The 17,357-nt window shown below is 39.8% G+C and overlaps 1 protein-coding gene across 3 annotated transcripts in view; it reads left to right on the top strand.

The window, feature by feature from the left end:
* The window catches only part of Tbck (TBC1 domain containing kinase), a 166,716-nt gene that overhangs the window by 76,108 nt on the left and 73,251 nt on the right, over positions 1-17,357 (top strand). For all 3 annotated transcript variants that reach the window (XM_060392674.1, XM_060392675.1, XM_060392676.1), the window contains 2 exons: positions 2,565-2,601; positions 3,732-3,893. In XM_060392674.1, the coding sequence (XP_060248657.1) occupies positions 2,565-2,601; positions 3,732-3,893 (199 nt within the window). The remainder of the gene's footprint in view (positions 1-2,564; positions 2,602-3,731; positions 3,894-17,357) is intronic.

The raw sequence follows: 17,357 nt of genomic DNA, 5'->3' as shown, positions 1-17,357 counted from the left end.
GATAAAGAATAAGCAAGTGCCAGCCTGGGTAGGAAGCATATACCAGAGAGGTGAAGCCATTTCCACAGTGAATGGAGCACAGTGAACAACCATGAAGTCACATAGCAGGAAATGGGGAGGAGAGTATTTTGAGTGTTTCAGATCCATCGTCCACCCCTGGCTTTATTGTAGCACCACAAAGAAACAAGATACTTTTGAATAGAATAGTGACCCCTGGTGTAATAGAACTAGATCATTCTGACACCTTGCTGGCTGAAATCCAAGAACAGGCAAGGACAGAATGTTGTAGAATCATCATAGCTACTTATCATAGGATAAGTAGGGCATGAGATGGTGGTGGCTTCAGTATAGACTTTAGCAGTAGAGGTAGTGAGAAGTTTTCACTATTCAACAGATATTATTTTGAAGGTAGAATAGCAAGACTGCTGGTGACAGATACATGGTGTTTGAGAAGGGAGGTGTCAAGAACAATTGCAAAATTGCTTTTTATCAAATGGAAGGATAAGATGCTCCTGACCAGCTGTAGAAATGTATGCTTGGAGGTACAGAGTTTGGAGGACATCTCAAGAGTTCCCGTGAAGGTAGATGATTAATAGACTGTAGATAGGTGATGGTAGGTAGATAGACAGATAGACAGATAGATAGACAGACAGACAGACAGACAGATAGACAGATAGATAGACATATACATTGAGATATAAATAGGTATTTTGAAGTATATGTTTGAAATTTTTTTCAGGGAGGGGTTGGAGTAGAGTTGAAAATATGCCAGTCTTCATATTACAATTAATATTTGAAGAAAAATGGGAAAAAATAGTTTCTGGAAACTGAATTTTAATAATCCAGTATTTAAAAGCCAGAAAGATGAAAAGAAACTCAGGAAAAAACAAAAGCAAGCAAAAAAACAAAACAACAACAACAACAAAAACATGGACTAGCATCAGCAAGAAAAGTTAGAATAAAACTAGATGAGTATGTTGTCTAGAAGACAAGTTAAGAAAAAAATGTTTTCATAAAGTGGGAGTAGTGAGCAATGTCTAACCTTATTGAATGATATAAAAGATTAGCAGAGAGAGTTGGCAATGCGGAAGTCATCAGTGACCGTCAGAACTACTACTTACTTGGTCACTGCCCTATACTGTATGTCTGCTAACAGTCTTGGCATATATTAAGTGGTAAGTGTTTGTTGAATAAATGAATAAAGACTGAAGTAACATTTACCCACAAGAATGCTACCATCAGGGTAAAAGAAGCCATAAGCTTCTGCATCTTTACCATGCCCTCGCCAGTACCTCTGTGGTCTCTTGTAACACATCTGGTTCATCTGCATTCAGTACAAAACATTTTATGTTGGGTGAATGAATGAAAATGCTCAGAAAGAATTATGCAAAACATAGTAGCGTTAATACAATTTGACCAAAGATTCTTAATGACAAACAATTGGCCCTCATCAAAATGGTCACAAGAAACGTTATTGATGTTGTGTCTTTAAAATAAAGGTCAAAAATCTGATGAAATCGGCCTGGTATTTTTAAATTGAAGTTAAGGTATAGAATTTATACTTTGTTAGATTTTATTGCTTTGTACAATGCTCATTTTGTTACAATGAAGCCAAATATCCTCCAGGCTTCCTTTATACATTTAAAGCATCTCTAGAAAGAATTGTCTGCTTATCTGCTTACGTAAGTGATGATATGAAAACCACTGTTCATTGTTTTACTATAGTATTTATATTTTTAATGAACTATATATTTTTACTTTTAGCTTTTGATTGGCCTTTAGATTGAATACATACACTCTTGTATACAATGCCAAGACAGTATGCTCCTCATCTCATAAATTTGTAATTGATAGGTGTTGAAAGGATGTTTATCTGAGTGGGTAGCATAAGTCTTTGTTTAGCTGTAGCCTGTAATCATTCACAAATTATTTTAATTTTAAGGCTTGTTATTAACAGTCCAAGAACAGGAGTGAATAAAATGAAATGTTGCAGTTCAAGCAGATAGGCATAAAAGAAAGTGGAGAGCTCGTCTTCCCCCATCTTCCCTCCCTCTCTCTGGGTCCTCAGTGAGCTGGATGATGCTGCACACCTGAGGAGAACAGTCCACTTAACTGAGCACTTTTTCAAAAGTTATTTCCACCTGGAAACATGCTCAAAGATGCATCCAAGAATAATGTGTATTCACTTATCTGAGCATCCTAATATTCTGTCAATTTAACACAAAATATTAACTATCATATGGACCTTTACAATCTATGAACTATGGACTTAAAATTTATGTGCTCATTCCATCTGACTTGGATATGGTCCTGAGCATATTCGTTAATAAAATCATGATCAACCATGAGTGATTTCTGGCAGAAAGGTCACCCACATTTGTAAGATAGATATCTTTGTGTAGTGATACGGTGTGATCATAACTGTAGTTACCTGCATTCTTTCATATTTTAGTCATTGGAAAAGAACGAGACTGAACTTTTTAAACCCTTCAGTTTGGTGGTGATCATTCTAATTGTGCCTTGTACTTTCCCCACATCCATGCCCTGTGCTCCTGTTCTCACAGCTCTACGCCATCCCTTGGTTTCTCACCATGTTTACTCGTAAGTATCATTCTTACCTTAGCATCAGCAAAAGCACAGCCTCATTCTTTCTCAGAATTTTAAACTTAGGAGGATACTAAGCAAATGTAATGTGCTTCTTTATAAAATTATACCATGATATGGTTTATAGACAAAAATTTCAAGTGTTCTGGCCTTAAATACTAAAAAGAATGTTGCAAAGGACTAAAATCTATTTTGCATGTCTTGTACAACTTTACTTCTTTTTAAGGAGAGAATTTAACATCAGCTATTTGAGGACAGTTTTCAGCTAAGTTGGCTTGCTTAATAGCCGATGTTCTCCACTAACTCATGGTTCTGTTTCCTAAAGTGGGAATCCTCTAGCAGTTAATTGTATTATATGAATATGTAATGATTTAATCAGTTCCTGTGTGAATACAGTGAAAATGGACAGCCATGTTTAAATGCAATACACATGATAAGTGTAACAACATTTGAAATAGTCTTCATGCTTTTGTCTAGAAATATATTCACAGTATTATTAAATTAGAATAAAGTTACATTTTTTAATTAATAGAATTTTTGGTGGAAATTTAATAAAGCAATTGTTTTTAATACATAATAGAAGTATTATTTTGTTGTACATAAAGAAATTCTAAAGTTTATATGGAGATATAAATGTGTGTAGATAATGTTATTAAAAATTCTGGGGAAAATTGTGTGTAAAATACACCAGTTGTTAATGGGAGTCAGAAAATATAATCTCTGACCAATCTAATACCAGTTTATTAAAGCACCTTAGAAAGCCTTAAATTAATGGAATCAGGGCTAGAGTTGGCTGAGCAGATAAGAAAACTTGCTGCTTTTATAGAGAACTAGAGTTTGGTTCCCAACACCTATATTGGGTGACTCAGAGCTACTTGTAACTCAAGTTCCAAGAGTCCTGATGTTTTTGTAGACATATGTGAGCGTATGCCCATATACACACACACACACATGCAAACACACACATAAATATGGTCAAGCATTTTTTCAGCCAGTTTAACACAGTAGCTCTTAAATAACAAGCTTGTTTTAAAGTAATAATAATAGTGTATCTAATAATGCAGCTGTTAGTATTTTTGAAAAATTTGGGTTTTGTTTAAGTACATTTTTAAAAACTCTTCCTATAGATGTATTTCCACTGCACAAAATTTTCCACCTTTGGGATACATTACTACTTGGAAATTCCTCTTTCCCGTTCTGTATTGGAGTAGCCATCCTCCAGCAGCTGCGGGACCGGCTTTTGGCTAATGGCTTCAATGAATGCATCCTTCTTTTCTCTGACTTACCAGGTATGTGTGTAAGTGAAAGAATCACTAAGTCCAATTTTGACTGCATATCATGTGCTATCTTAACCATGTGAGAAAAATCATTCCATCTTACAGATCTCTTCTGCTTGGACCCTATTTTCATTGTCAGGATAATCAGGGCTTTTTGCTAGCCCAAGAATGCAGAAATTAATGTGCATTATACTAAGCCACTCTGGATTATTTCCATCACAGTATTGCCACCAGAAGGGTAAAAGTTCATGGCTATGGGAGTAACATTTTTACCCTTTGCTTAGGACTCAGCCATTTATCTTCAGCTGATGGAGAGTAAATAAAGGCCACGCAGGAAGGTGTTTGAGAATGTGTTTATATAAGGATGGTAATTCACAGGGAACTTTGCTCCCTCTTAGCCACAGCTGCTTGGTAACAACTTGACAGTTTAAGAAAAGGAAATACAGCCTCCTTCTTCTCCCTTATCCCTCTCCCCTAGTCCTCAAAAAGGAGGAGTCCTCTTCCCCTACCAATTTACCCCTGGCTATCAGTCTCTTGAGGACTGCCTGCATCCTCTTCCTCTGTGGCTTGGCAAGGCCACCCCACCAGGGGCCAGTGATCAAAGTGCAGGCAACAGAATCCATGTCAGAGACAGCCCATGCTTCTCTTACTATAGAACACACATGGAGACTGGAACACACATGGAGACTGAACTGCCAAGGGCTACATCTGAGCAGGGGATCTAGGTCCTTTCCATGGTTGGTGTACCACTCTCTGCAGGACCCCTTGCCCCCCCGTTAGCTCTGTTGGTCTCCTTGTGGAACTCCTGTGTCCTCCAGATCCTTCTGTCCCTCCACTCTTCCATAAAACTCCCTGTCATAGCTGAGTAGTATTCCATTGTGTAAATATACCACAATTTCTGTATCCATTCTCTGGTTGAGGGACATCTAGGTTGTTTCTAGATTCTGGCTATAATGAATAAAGCTGCTATGAACATAGTTGAGCAAATGTCCTTGTTGAATGGTGGAGAATATTTGGGTATATGCCCAGAGTGGTATAGCTGGGTCGTGAGGTAGACCTACTCCTAAGTTACTGAGATAGTGCCAGATTGATTTCCAAAGTGGTTGTATAAGTTTGCACTCCCACCAACAATGAAGAAGTGTTCCCCTTTCTCCCTATCCTCACCAATATGTGCTGTCACTTGAGTTTTTGATCTTAGCCATTCTTATGGATTTAAGATAGATTCTCAGAGTCATTCTGATTTGTATGTTCTTGATGACTTTAAAGTCTTTTTTATATTTTGGATATTAGCCCTCTGTCAGATATAGGGTTGGGGAAACTCTTTTCCCAGTCTGTAGGCTGTTGTTTGTTCTATTGATGGTGTTCTTTACTTTACAGAAGCTTTTCAGTTTCATGAGGTCCCATTTATTAATTGTTGATCTTAAAGCCTGTGCTGTTGGTGTTTTATTCAGGAAATTGCCTCCTGTGCCAATGAGTTCAAGGCTGATTTCCACTTTTTCTTTCAGCAGATTTAGTGTGTCTCATTTTATGTTGAGGTGTTTGATCCACTTCAGTTTTGTGTAGAGTGATAAATACGGATCTATTTCATTTTTTTACATGTAGACATCCAGTTAGATCAGCACCATTTGTTGAAGATGCTTTCTTTTTCCCATTATATGGTTTTGGCTTCATTGTCAAAAGTCAAATGTCCATACGTGTGTGAGTTTCATCATAGCACTTTCATATATATGTATATATATTATATGCACATATATACACATATTATGATATATATCATAATTTTTATTATAGAGAGTAGAAGCTTAACACCCAATAGCAGATAATGGTTAGATAGAAGAAGAAGGCCTTTTAACACTGTATTGATATAAAAATTGGTGTTATTTTTTATCCACATGAGTATAATGAAATTCTAAACCTTTATTTAGTCTCCCCACTTAGAAAATTCTAAACATTTGGCTTTTGTGTGTTGCTGAGATAGATTTTGATTGTATGCATACAGTTGCTGGCATACCTGTCAGATCGGTGGGGGGTGGGCAGGAGCCAGGAAACAGGTCAGACTCATCCAGGCCTATACTGCATCCTTCTTAAGTTTATATTCTAGTATAAATGCTGTGGATGCTAGTAATCAAACATATGTAGGTTATACTTTGATACTTCAAATGTTAGTTCATTCAGGTCTGATGTACCATTATAAGGAAGGAAGGACAGAAAACAGGTAAGCTAAATAACAACTAAGTTATTAATTACTCTTCAATATGCATTCATTGCTACCCTCCCAAAGCCGTTGCCTAGTAGAAATAAATTCCAAATGTCCAATTATGAAAACTATCAAAGAATGAGTATTAAACTCTTCATGATAACAAGATGATAGTTTTTATAATTGAGTGGCATATTTTTATCTTGCTACCTACTATACAGGAAAATCAACAGCTTTATGTAGCATAGCATTAAAAAGGTTACTTTGGATTTACTTTCCATGTGATGAAATGTTAGTTTCTCACTTTGAAATCATAAAAGTATAACATTATAGATAATGAACATTTAGTATTTTAAGCTTATTTTAAGCCTCTTAAAAAGAAATCCTAGACATTTTATCATTTCTATTCACTATTGGTCAACTTAATTAGATTAGTTTTTTTGTTGCTGTGAGAAAACACCATGACAAAGATAACTCATAGAAAAGTTTATTTGTGCTTATGATTCCAAAACATTACAGTCCATGGTGGCAGAATGGAGCCAGCAGGCAGCAGACATGGTTTCTGGTGCAGAAGCTCAGGCCTCACATCGTGAATGGCAAAGGTGAAACAGAAAGTCCAGCCTGAGAGTGGCTCCACTCACTAACCTCCCAAAGCCCATCCCCAGTGACTTACCTCCTCCAGAAGGTGCAGACCTCCTAAACCACCAACTGGGAACCAACTCTTCATAGCCTGTGACTATAGGGGACATTTCTCTCCAACTGCCATACTAATTAAGCCCTTGTGCTATTGAGAACACTGTTCAATTTAATTTATCTTGAAGTACATTAATCCCACACCCAGATAATTTTTTTTTAATGCAGTTTATTCAGGAACCTTGAACAATCATCTGACCCTGGGGAAAGCCAGCCCACAGCTTAAATAGCCTCTGGGTAGCCAACCCCAGCGTGCCACGTGGGCAATGCAGATAGGTCCACATACATGGAAGCAGCCAGATCCTCAGCCTTAGCCAAATGTGGAATTGTTCGTGACAGAGAGCACTCACCATCGGGAAGGTGGAAGGCGGAAACCAACTCCATCTTTAAGGCATAGCATTCCGCAGCTCTCTACAGTTCCCCCTTTTTGTTTTAGACACATCAGGCAAGAGTAGAGGTCTGATCTCTGATATTAGAAATAAATTGGGACTTTGTACCGATGTTCATTTAGGTGTCATCCACCCAAAGAGCATCAGACCCGTCCGATACCTTTTTCTCAGAGGCGGGACCTGGGGTATCAACCCGCATGCAATCAGACTTGCTCTTCTCTGGGTCGAAAGCGGCTGACCCTGAGTGCAGTGCTTAGCCTCGCATCCTGAAAGTAACATTTTAGCTTTTTATGGTAGCCAACCATGCTTGGGGAGACTGTCCTGCTTCAATGGCTGTAAAGGCCTGAATGATCATGGCTGCATTACGCTGTTGTGAGACTCTAATCTTGCATATACACCACAGGCAAACCAAGGAGACCAACACCAGAAGGCCTGCTAACGCTCCCATGCCCGCCCATTCCTTCAGATGATTCATGGCTGCAGCAATCCATGATGATAATCCTGTGGCTAGTCCTGCGTCCACTCTGGTAGAATTTACTGTGACAATGGCCACTCTCAGCTGCTCCATCATAGTATCGAATTCTCCAGTCCAATTCCCTAAAATATAGCTCGACAATTGTTTAGACAGATTTGCAGCACAGGAAAAATTCTCATATGCTAGTGACTCAAAGTCCAGCATATTTTCATTGACAGCCAAGTTGAGCGATTTGCCATAGAGTATCAATTTGCTCCTGCACGAGGTCAGTCCTCTGATTGAACACCGTCAAACTTCCTTTTAGTTGAGCATTAATTCCTTTTTGTACAACTAAGGCATGAGCTACATTGGCTAAATGATTATTCAGGGTCTGAGCAGTCTGCCCAGTATGACTCATGGCTAATGCCGAGGTGGTAGCTCCAACAGCCGCCAATGAGATGGCAGTAACAATGGTGGCTGTAGTTCCAAGATCCCTTTTCTGTTTGAAGAGAGTCATAGCGTGAGGGGCATCAACGGGCACAGACACCCAGCGAGGCATGCGAGTAACCAGGGCATACCTAAATTTACTAGCATTCCAGCATTGGGCAAAAAAGCAAGTATCATTACCACAATTACTTGGCTCTATCTGGCTAATAATGAATAAAAATGGGGGATATAGACAAACAGGTGTGGGCTTATAGGAAATATTATGAGAAGCCTTAACCCCCTCGTTGAAACATCCTGCGTCAGTTCTAGAACTAGCAGTGGTGGTGTCCGAGGTCTGAGTAGGTTCAGGAGACCATTGCCCCCAGGGGCGAGACGTGCTCCATGCCAATTGACTAACTCCATGTTTTCCTCCACTTTTGAAAGTCATTTAAGGTTCTTAAATTATTTTTTTCCCTTTTTTTAAAATTTTTCATCAATTACACTTTATTCATTCTGCATCCCCCCATAAGCCCCTCCCTCCTCCCCTCCCAATCCCATCCTCCCTCCTCCCTCTGCTTGCATGCCATTCCCCAAGTCCACTGATAGGGGAGGTTCTCCTCTCCTTTCTGATCTTAGTCTATCAGTTCACATCAAAAGAGGCTGCATTGTCCTCTACTATGGCCTGGTAAGGCTGCTCCCCCCCAGGGGGAGGTGATCAAAGAGCAGGCCAATTAGATTATGTCAGAGGCAGTCCCTCTTCACATTACTATGTAACCCAATTAGACTCTGAACTGCCCTGGGCTACATCTGTGCAGGGGTTCTGGGTTATCTCCATGAATAGTCCTTGGTTGGAGTATGAGTCTCTGGGAAGTTCCCTGTGTTCAAATTTTCTTGTTCTGTTGCTCTCCTTGTGGAGACCCTGTCCTCTCCAGCTCTTACTATTTCCCAGTTCTTACCTAAAATTCCATTCATTCTGCCCAACAGTTGCCCATCAGGCTCAGCATCTGCTATGATAGTCTGTAGGGCAGAGGCTTTCAGAGGCCCTCTGTGGTAGGTTCCTAGGTTGTTTCCTGTTTTCTTCTTCTTCTGATGTCCATCCTCTTTGCCTTTCCGGATGGGGATTGGACATTTTAGTTAGGGTCCTCTCTCTTGCTTAGTTTCTTTAGATGCACAGGTTATAGTGGGTTTGTCCTATGTTGTATGTCTATATGAGTGAGTATATACCATGTGTGTCTTTTTGCTTCTGGGACAACTCACTCAGGATGATCCTTTCCAGATCCTACCATTTGCCTGCAAATTTCATGATTTCCTTATTTTTCATTGCTGAGTAATATTCCATTGTGTAGATGTACCACAATTTCTGCATCCATTCTTCAGTTGAGGGGCATCTGGGCTGTTTCCAGCTTCTGGCTATTACAAATAAAGCTGCTACAAACATGGTTGAGCAAATGTCCTTTTTGTGTACTTGAGCCTCTTTTGGATATATGCCCAGTTAGTGGTATGGCTGGATCTTGAGGAAGCGCTATTCCTAGTTGTCTGAGAAAGCGCCAGATTGCTTTCCAGAGTGGTTGTACAAGTTTACATTCCCACCAGCAGTGCAGAAGGGTTCCCCTTTCTCCACAACCTCTCCAGCATGTGTTGTCACTTGAGTTTTTGATCTTGGCCATTCTCATGGGTGTAAGGTGAAATCTCAGGGTTGTTTTGATTTGCATTTCCCTAATGGCTAGTGAAGTTGAGCATTTCTTTAAGTGCTTCTCTGCCATTAGGTATTCCTCTACAGAGAATTCTCTGTTTAGCTCTGTTCCCCATTTTTTAAGTGGATTACTTGGTTTGCTGCTTTTCAGCTTCTTTAGTTCTTTATATATACTGGATATGAGTCCTCTGTCAGATAAAGGGTTGGTGAAGATTCTTTCCCAATCTGTAGGCGGTCGCTTTGATTTGATGACGGTGTCCTTTGCTTTACAGAAGCTTTTCAGTTTCATGATGTCCCATTTATTGATTGTTGCTCTTAGAGCCTGTGCTGTTGGTGTTCTGTTCAGGAAGTTTTCCCCTGTACCAATGAGTTCTAGGGTATTTCCCACTTTTTTTTCCAAGCCGATTTAATGTGTCTGATTTTATGTTGAGGTCTTTGATCCACTTGGACTTCAGTTTTGTTCAGGGTGACAAGTATGGATGTATTTTCATTTTTCTACATGTAGACATCCAGTTAGACCAGCACCATTTGTTGAAGATGCTATCTTTTTTCCATTGTATGGTTTTGGCATCTTTGTCAAAGATCAAGTGTCCATAAGTGTGTGGGTTTATTTCTGGGTCCTCTGTTCGGTTCCATTGATCCACCATTCTGTTTCTATGCCAGTACCATGCAGTTTTTAAAACTGTTGCTCTATAGTACAACTTAAGATCAGGGATGGAGATACCTCCAGAAGATCTTTTATTGTAGAGGATTGTTTTAGCAATTCTGGGTTTCTTGTTATTCCATATGAAGTTGAGAATTTTTCTTTCCAGGTCTGTAAAGAATTGTGTTGGTAATTTGATGGGCATTGCATTGAATCTGTAGATTGCTTTTGGTAAGATGGCCATTTTTACTATGTTAATCTTGCCAAGCCATGAGCCTGGGAGATCTTTCCATCTTCTCATATCTTCTTCTAATTCTTTCTTCAGAGATTTGAAATTTTTTTCATACAAGTCTTTGACTTCCTTGGTTAGGGTTACTCCGAGGTACCTTATGTCATTTGTGGCTATTGTGAAGGGTGTTGTTTCCCTAATTTCTTTCTCAGCCCTTTTGTCTTTTGTATACAGGAGGGCTACTGATTTTTTTGAGTTAATTTTGTATCCGGCCACTTTGCTGAAGGTGTTTATCAGCTGTAGGAGTTCCCTGGTAGAGTTTTGGGGTCACTCACGTATACTATCATATCATCTGCAAATACTGATAATTTGACTTCTTCCTTTCCAATTTGTATCCCCTTGATCTCCTTCAATTGTCTTATTGCTCTAGCAAGGACTTCCAGCACTATGTTGAAGAGATATGGAGAGAGTCGGCAGCCTTGTCTTGTCCCTGATTTCAGTGGGATTGCTTTAAGTTTCTCTCCATTCAGTTTGATGTTGGCTATAGGCTTGCTGTATATCGCCTTTACTATGTTTAGATATGTGCCTTGTATCCCTGATCTCTCCAATACTTTGAACATGAATGGATGTTGGATTTTGTCAAATGCTTTTTCAGCATCTGGGGAGATTATCATGTGTTTTTTTTCTTTCAGTTTGTTGATATGGTAGATCACATTGATGGATTTCCGTATATTGAACCACCCCTGCATACCTGGGATGAAGCCTACTTGGTCATAGTGGATAATATCTTTGATGTGTTCTTGGATTCGGTTTGCAAGTATTTTATTAAGTATTTTTGCATCAATGTTCATAAGGGAGATTGGCCGGAAATTCTCTTTCTTTGTTGAGTCTTTGTGAGGTTTAGGTACCAAGGTGACTGTGGCTTCATAGAATGAATTTGGTAATATTCCTTCTGTTTCTATTTTGTGGAATAGTTTGAAGAGAATTGGTGTTAGCTCTTCTTTGAATGTCTGGTAGAATTCTGTGCTGAAGCCATCTGGTCCTGGGCTTTTTTTGGATGGGAGACTTTTGATGACCGCTTCTATTTCTTTGGGGGATATAGGACTATTTAGTTGATTTACCTGATCCTGATTCAGCTTTGGTAAGTCAAATCGATCAATAAAGTTGTCCATTTCATTTAGATTTTCAAATTTTGTGGCATATAGACTTTTGAAGTAAGTCCTAATGATTGTTTGGATTTCCTCAGTGTCTGTAGTTATATCCCCCTTTTCATTTCTGATTTTGTTGATTTGGGTGGTGTCTCTCTGCCTTTTAGTTAGTCTGGCTAAGGGTTTGTCGATCTTGTTGATTTTCTCAAAGAACCAGCTCTTGGTTTCATTGATTCTTTGAATTGTTTTATTTGTTTCCAATTGATTGATTTCAGCCCTGAGTTTGATTATTTCCAGCCGTCTACTCCTTCTTGGTGTGTCTGCTTCTTCTTTTTCTAGGGTTTTTAAGTGAGCCATTAGGGTGCTTGAATGAGCTGTCTCAAATTTCTTCTTGAAGGCACTTAGTGCTATGAACTTTCCTCTTAGCACTGCTTTCATTGTGTCCCACAAGTTCGGGTATGTTGTGTCTTCATTTTCATTGATTTCTAGAAAGACTTTTTAATTTCTTTCTTTATTTCTTCCCTGACCCAGCTGTCATTTAGTAGCAAGTTGTTCAGTTTCCATGTGTGTGTAGGCTTTTTGTTATTTCTGTTATTGTTGAGGTCCAGCTTTATTCCATGGTGATCAGACAAGATACATGGGATTAATTCAATCTTCTTGTATCTGTTGAGGCTTGCTTTGTGACCCACTATGTGGTCTATTTTGGAGAAGGCTCCATGAGGTGCTGAGAAGAAGGTAAATTCTTTTGTGTTTGGGTGTAAAGTTCTGTAAATGTCTGTTAGGTCCATTTGATTCATGACCTCTGTCAGAGACATTGTTTCTTTGTTTAATTTCTGTTTTGTTGACCTGTCCTTTGTTGAGAGTGGGGTGTTGAAGTCTCCCACTATTAATGTGTGGGGATCTATATGTGCTTTAAATTTTATCAATGTTTCTTTCACAAATGTGGGTGCCCTTGTATTTGGGGCATAGATGTTCAGGATTGTGATGTCTTCCTGGTGGAATTTTCCCTTGATGAGTATGAAGTGTCCTTCCCCATCTCTTTTTATTAATTTTGGTTGAAAGTCTATTTTATCAGATATTAGAATGGCTACTCCTGCTTGCTTCTTGGGTCCGTTTGTTTGGAAAGTTGTCTTCCAACCTTTTACCCTCAGGTAATGTCTATCTTTGTGTCTTAGGTGTGTTTCTTGTATGCAACAGATTGGCTGGGTTTTGTTTACGTATCCATTCTGTTAATCTGTGTCTTTTTATTGGAGAGTTGAGTCCATTAATGTTGAGAGAGATTAATGACCAGTGGCTGTTAGATCTCTTGATTTTGATGTTGGCTGTGGTCATCAGGTTGTGTGCTTGGTTGATTTTTGTTTTACTGAAGTGAGGTTATTTATTTCCTTTGTTTTCTTGAATGTAGCTAGCTTTCTTGGGTTGTATTTTCCCTTCCAGTGTCTTCTGTAATGCTGGATTTGTTTGTAGGTATTGTTGAAATTTGTTTTTGTCATTGAATATCTTGTTTTCTCCATCTATGAGGACTGAGAGTTTTGCAGGATATAGTAGCCTGGGCTGACATCTGTGTTCTCTTAGGGTCTGCATGATATCCGTCCAGGCCCTTCTGGCTTTCATAGTCTCTGTTGAAAAGTCAGGTGTGATTCTAATGGGTTTGCCATTATATGTTACTTGGCCTTTTTCTCTTGCAGCTTTTAGTATTTTTTCTTTGTTCTGTATACTTACTGTTTTGATTATTATGTGGCGGGAGGATTTTCTTTTCTGGTCAAATTTGTTGGGTGTTCTGTAGGCCTCATGTATTCTAATTGGCCTCTCCTTTAGCTTGGGGAAATTTTCTTCAATGATTTTGTTGAAAATATTTTCTAGGCCTTGGAGAAGGGAGTCTTCTTTTTCCTCTATACCTATTATTCTTAGGTTTTGTCTTTTCATATTGTCTTGCATTTCTTGGACGGTCTGTGTCAGGAATTTTTCGGATTTAACATTTTCTTTGACAGATACATCGATTTCTTCCATTGTATCTTCTACACCTTAGATTCTTTCTTCCATCTCTTGTAGTCTGTTGGTTATGCTTACCTCTGTAGTTCCTGTTTTCTTCCCTAGATTCTTCCTTTCCATTATTTCTTCCATTTTTTTTTTTTAAATTTTTCCAATTCTATCTTCAGGTCTTGAGTTGTTTTGTTTACTTCCTTCACCTGTCTGATTGTACTTTCCTGTTTTTCTTTTAGTTCCTTCAACTCTGTTTCTTTCATTTCATTCAGTGTTTTAAGCATTTCCTTTCTAAAGGCCATAAACTGTTTGGCTGCAGCTTCTTCTATTTCTTTACGGATGGCAATATTCTGTTTGAGTTTATCTTCCTCTATGTCTTTACGAATCTTATTTGTTTCCTTTGTTATCATCTTCATGAGCATAGTTGTTAGGTCATCTTCTTGGATTTCAGTTATGGTGGGGTGTCCAGGGCTACTTGCCCCTGGGTAACTGGGTTCTGGAGATGCCATATTGCTCTGTCTTTTGTTGCTTGAGCTTTTACGCTGGCCTCTACCCATTGTGCTATCTTAGGTGTTTGGGGTTATTTTCTGGTGGTTCCTGGGGATCCTGTGGTGGAAAGAATCCCCTTTGCAGAAAGCTGGTTTTTCCTAGAAGGATGTCTTCTCAGCTTTTTGGGTATAGTCCCTGGATGGCTGGTGTTTTTTCAGGAGTTGCTCACCTCAGGGATATAGACCTGAGTGGTAACTGTGGTCTTTGTTAGTCGAGAGGGTTCTCCTCTCACCCAGGGAAGTCCTGAGGGCAGCTGCCCTGTTTCTGGGTTTCTTGTTGTAAATTTAATGATCAGCTGCTGTGACCCAGTTGGACATCAGGCGCGCATCAACTGTTTGTGCCTGTGTCTGGAGCACAGCTGAGTGCTGGCGCCTCGGCCCCACTAGTCTGCTAGACTTTTTCTAGGGAAGGATTGGGTGATTTATGTCAGTACAGTTTCCTTCCTTCCCTGTGGATTCTCTGGACACAGGGACTCCCAGTGTCTTTTTTTGCCCTGGTGCACACTGCTCAGTGTCTGCTAGCTGTCTGGCCGCAGAAACTGCCTGTGCCTGGAGCACAGCTGTGTGATGGCGGCTCAGTCTCTGCCAGCTGTCTGGTGCGCAGAAACTGCCTGTGTCTAACTTTGTGGCCTTTGGGAACCTGGGTGCCTCCCTAAGCTGAGTAATTTTCCGGGGACCTTTTCAGGTTGGGGGTGTCGGCTGAGTGCTCTGAGATCAGACCAGCCGTTTCCCTCCCTGTGTGTTTGCACCGGACAGTGAAACTCATTCGCTGGTGCCCTGGTGCCCACAGTTCTATCTCAGGCGGTGAGTCAGGCGTGCAGGCAGGCAGGGCTCAGTGCTGGAACCTGGGTCCCCGGCTCTGGCTCCGGGTTGGCTCCTGGGGTGCCCGTTTACCCCGAGTCTTTTCCAGGGGATGTCTGGGTGACCTAAGGCCGGTCCCAGTCGTTTCCTGTACCCTGGGGTTATCTCTCGACTGAAAATTCCAGTCTCTGATAGTGTGGTGCGCACAGTTCAGTCTGGGACCGTGACCAGAGACACTGGCTTGTGGCTCTGGGCTGGGGCTGGGGCTGGGGCTGGCAGCCGGCAGCCGGCAGCCGGCAGCCAAGCGTCTGGCGGAACCGGGATCTCTTCCACGGTTTAGCGGGGTGAGTTAAAAGCTTATTGAATCCCCCACCGTGGGGTATCCTCTCACCTGGGAAACACAATGACTATGTTTTTATGGCCGGGAGTTCTGATTACTGGTCACTGTGCTGATCCTGCTGCTGCTGCTCAGAATGAGAGTCCTCCCGGTGCCGCCATCTTGCCCCCAGCCTCCAGATAAATTATTTTGTTTGTTAAGAGGTTATGTTATCTATAAAAACAAAAAAAAAAAAAATCCATCTTCCAAGTCATAAGCCAAGCTCAGTACCCTGTTCCTACATGCCAGTATGTGGGCAATAGCCACCATTAAGCTTGAATGGGTAACAGAAATCACAGTGCCACATACTCAAGACTGCTGCTCTACTTTTTGCCGCTTCTCCATCTTAACAGTTGCCACCCCGCTCCTGAGCTAGATCTTATTATACAGCCTTCAAGTAAATAAGCTCATATTTCAGAATAAGTACAAATTCCGTTTTTAACTGATGGATATTTTAACTGGTAAAGGTGTTTTTGAAGAACTGGGTAGATAGCTCAGAGACAGAGCACTTGCCTAGAATGCACAAGGCTTAGGAATCAATCCATAACATTATGGAGTCTGGACTGTATGTATACTGCTACTGTTTCTGTTTTATTCATTTTAGAAGAAGAAATACAGTGGATTAGAAATAGAAAACAATCATCTTCATGTTTAATAGTAATTTGCTCATTTGAACTGATCCTTTTTGTGTGTATTTAGATCTGGAAGATAAGATATACAAATTCTCAATTTTACACTTCATCAGACTATGTGATGCAGAGTTTGAGGGAATTTATTTCCTGAGAACAGAAGGCTTTGTATTAGAAGACAAAAGTTCATTTGGTCAAAACCATAAACTAATTTCAGTGTTTTAGCTAAAACAAATTTTCATTTATGAAGCAGAAGTATCAGAAATATAAACATTAAATGCTTAACCAATGAGAAGATGACGTGTATCAGTGCTGTGAAACTGGACAGCCATCAGTCGAATAGACAGTCCCCAAATATGACTTTTCTAGTGTTCAGGACCTAATGTAGCAAAAGAACTATCAAAAAAAAAAATATATAGCCATTCTAAAGCCTTTGCCAAGTTAATATAGACTTGCTGCAGTTACATGCCAAGTTTCAAAAGAATTTTAGGGATTTTCAACTACACAAATGAAAGGCTTCCAGTTTTCAATTAACAGAGTTTTTTTTCATTTAGGAATAAATATAAATGAAATAAGGTTACAATAATATATTTTTGGAAGACAGTTTCTCATGTTTCTCTACTGGTCAGGAACTTGAAATATAGTCAAAGAAGATATTGAGTTCCTGATCTTCCTGTACTTCCCCAGTGCTAAGATTAGAGGTGCGGACCTCCAGTGCCTACTTTCTATGATGCTACAGTTTAACCCATGATTCCCTACTAGGCACTCTCTTAAGTGAGCTACATACGAGTTACAATAATATTTACATACGCCAGGAAGTAAGCAATACCACATGCCTAAGCCCTATAAAGTGAGCCAAATATTAATGCTTATAGCTAATAGACTGCTAATATATGACTTCTTTGTTACTTTAAGTGACATAGAGTTACAAGAGAAAAAGAGGAAATTTTTCTAGATAGAAGATAGCCCTTTCTAGGACTGAAAAGAGCAACAACTTGTGAATATTTGCACAGGTTGTGCACTTAGAACCAGGGGGTGTTGTCTAGAAAAGAAAATAGAAAACACAGACCGAAAAACATCATTGTGGACCATGTGGGGAGTTTTTAAAAATATTTGTAGAGATATCTACTTTTCAATATCTTTAAAGCAAATTTAAAAAAATAGTACGGGGTACCAAAATGTGAATACTGTGTTGATACTCGTGGGGTGTTCTTGTTCCTCTACATTCTCTTCCAGGAACTTCAGCTTGAGTAAAGCAGAGCAGCCT

This window comes from Meriones unguiculatus, chromosome 10 (genome assembly GCF_030254825.1).
Source record: "Meriones unguiculatus strain TT.TT164.6M chromosome 10, Bangor_MerUng_6.1, whole genome shotgun sequence".
NCBI lineage: Eukaryota > Metazoa > Chordata > Mammalia > Rodentia > Muridae > Meriones > Meriones unguiculatus.
The sequence above is the reverse complement of the archived record's forward strand: the minus strand, read 5'-3'. Positions and strand labels throughout refer to the sequence as shown.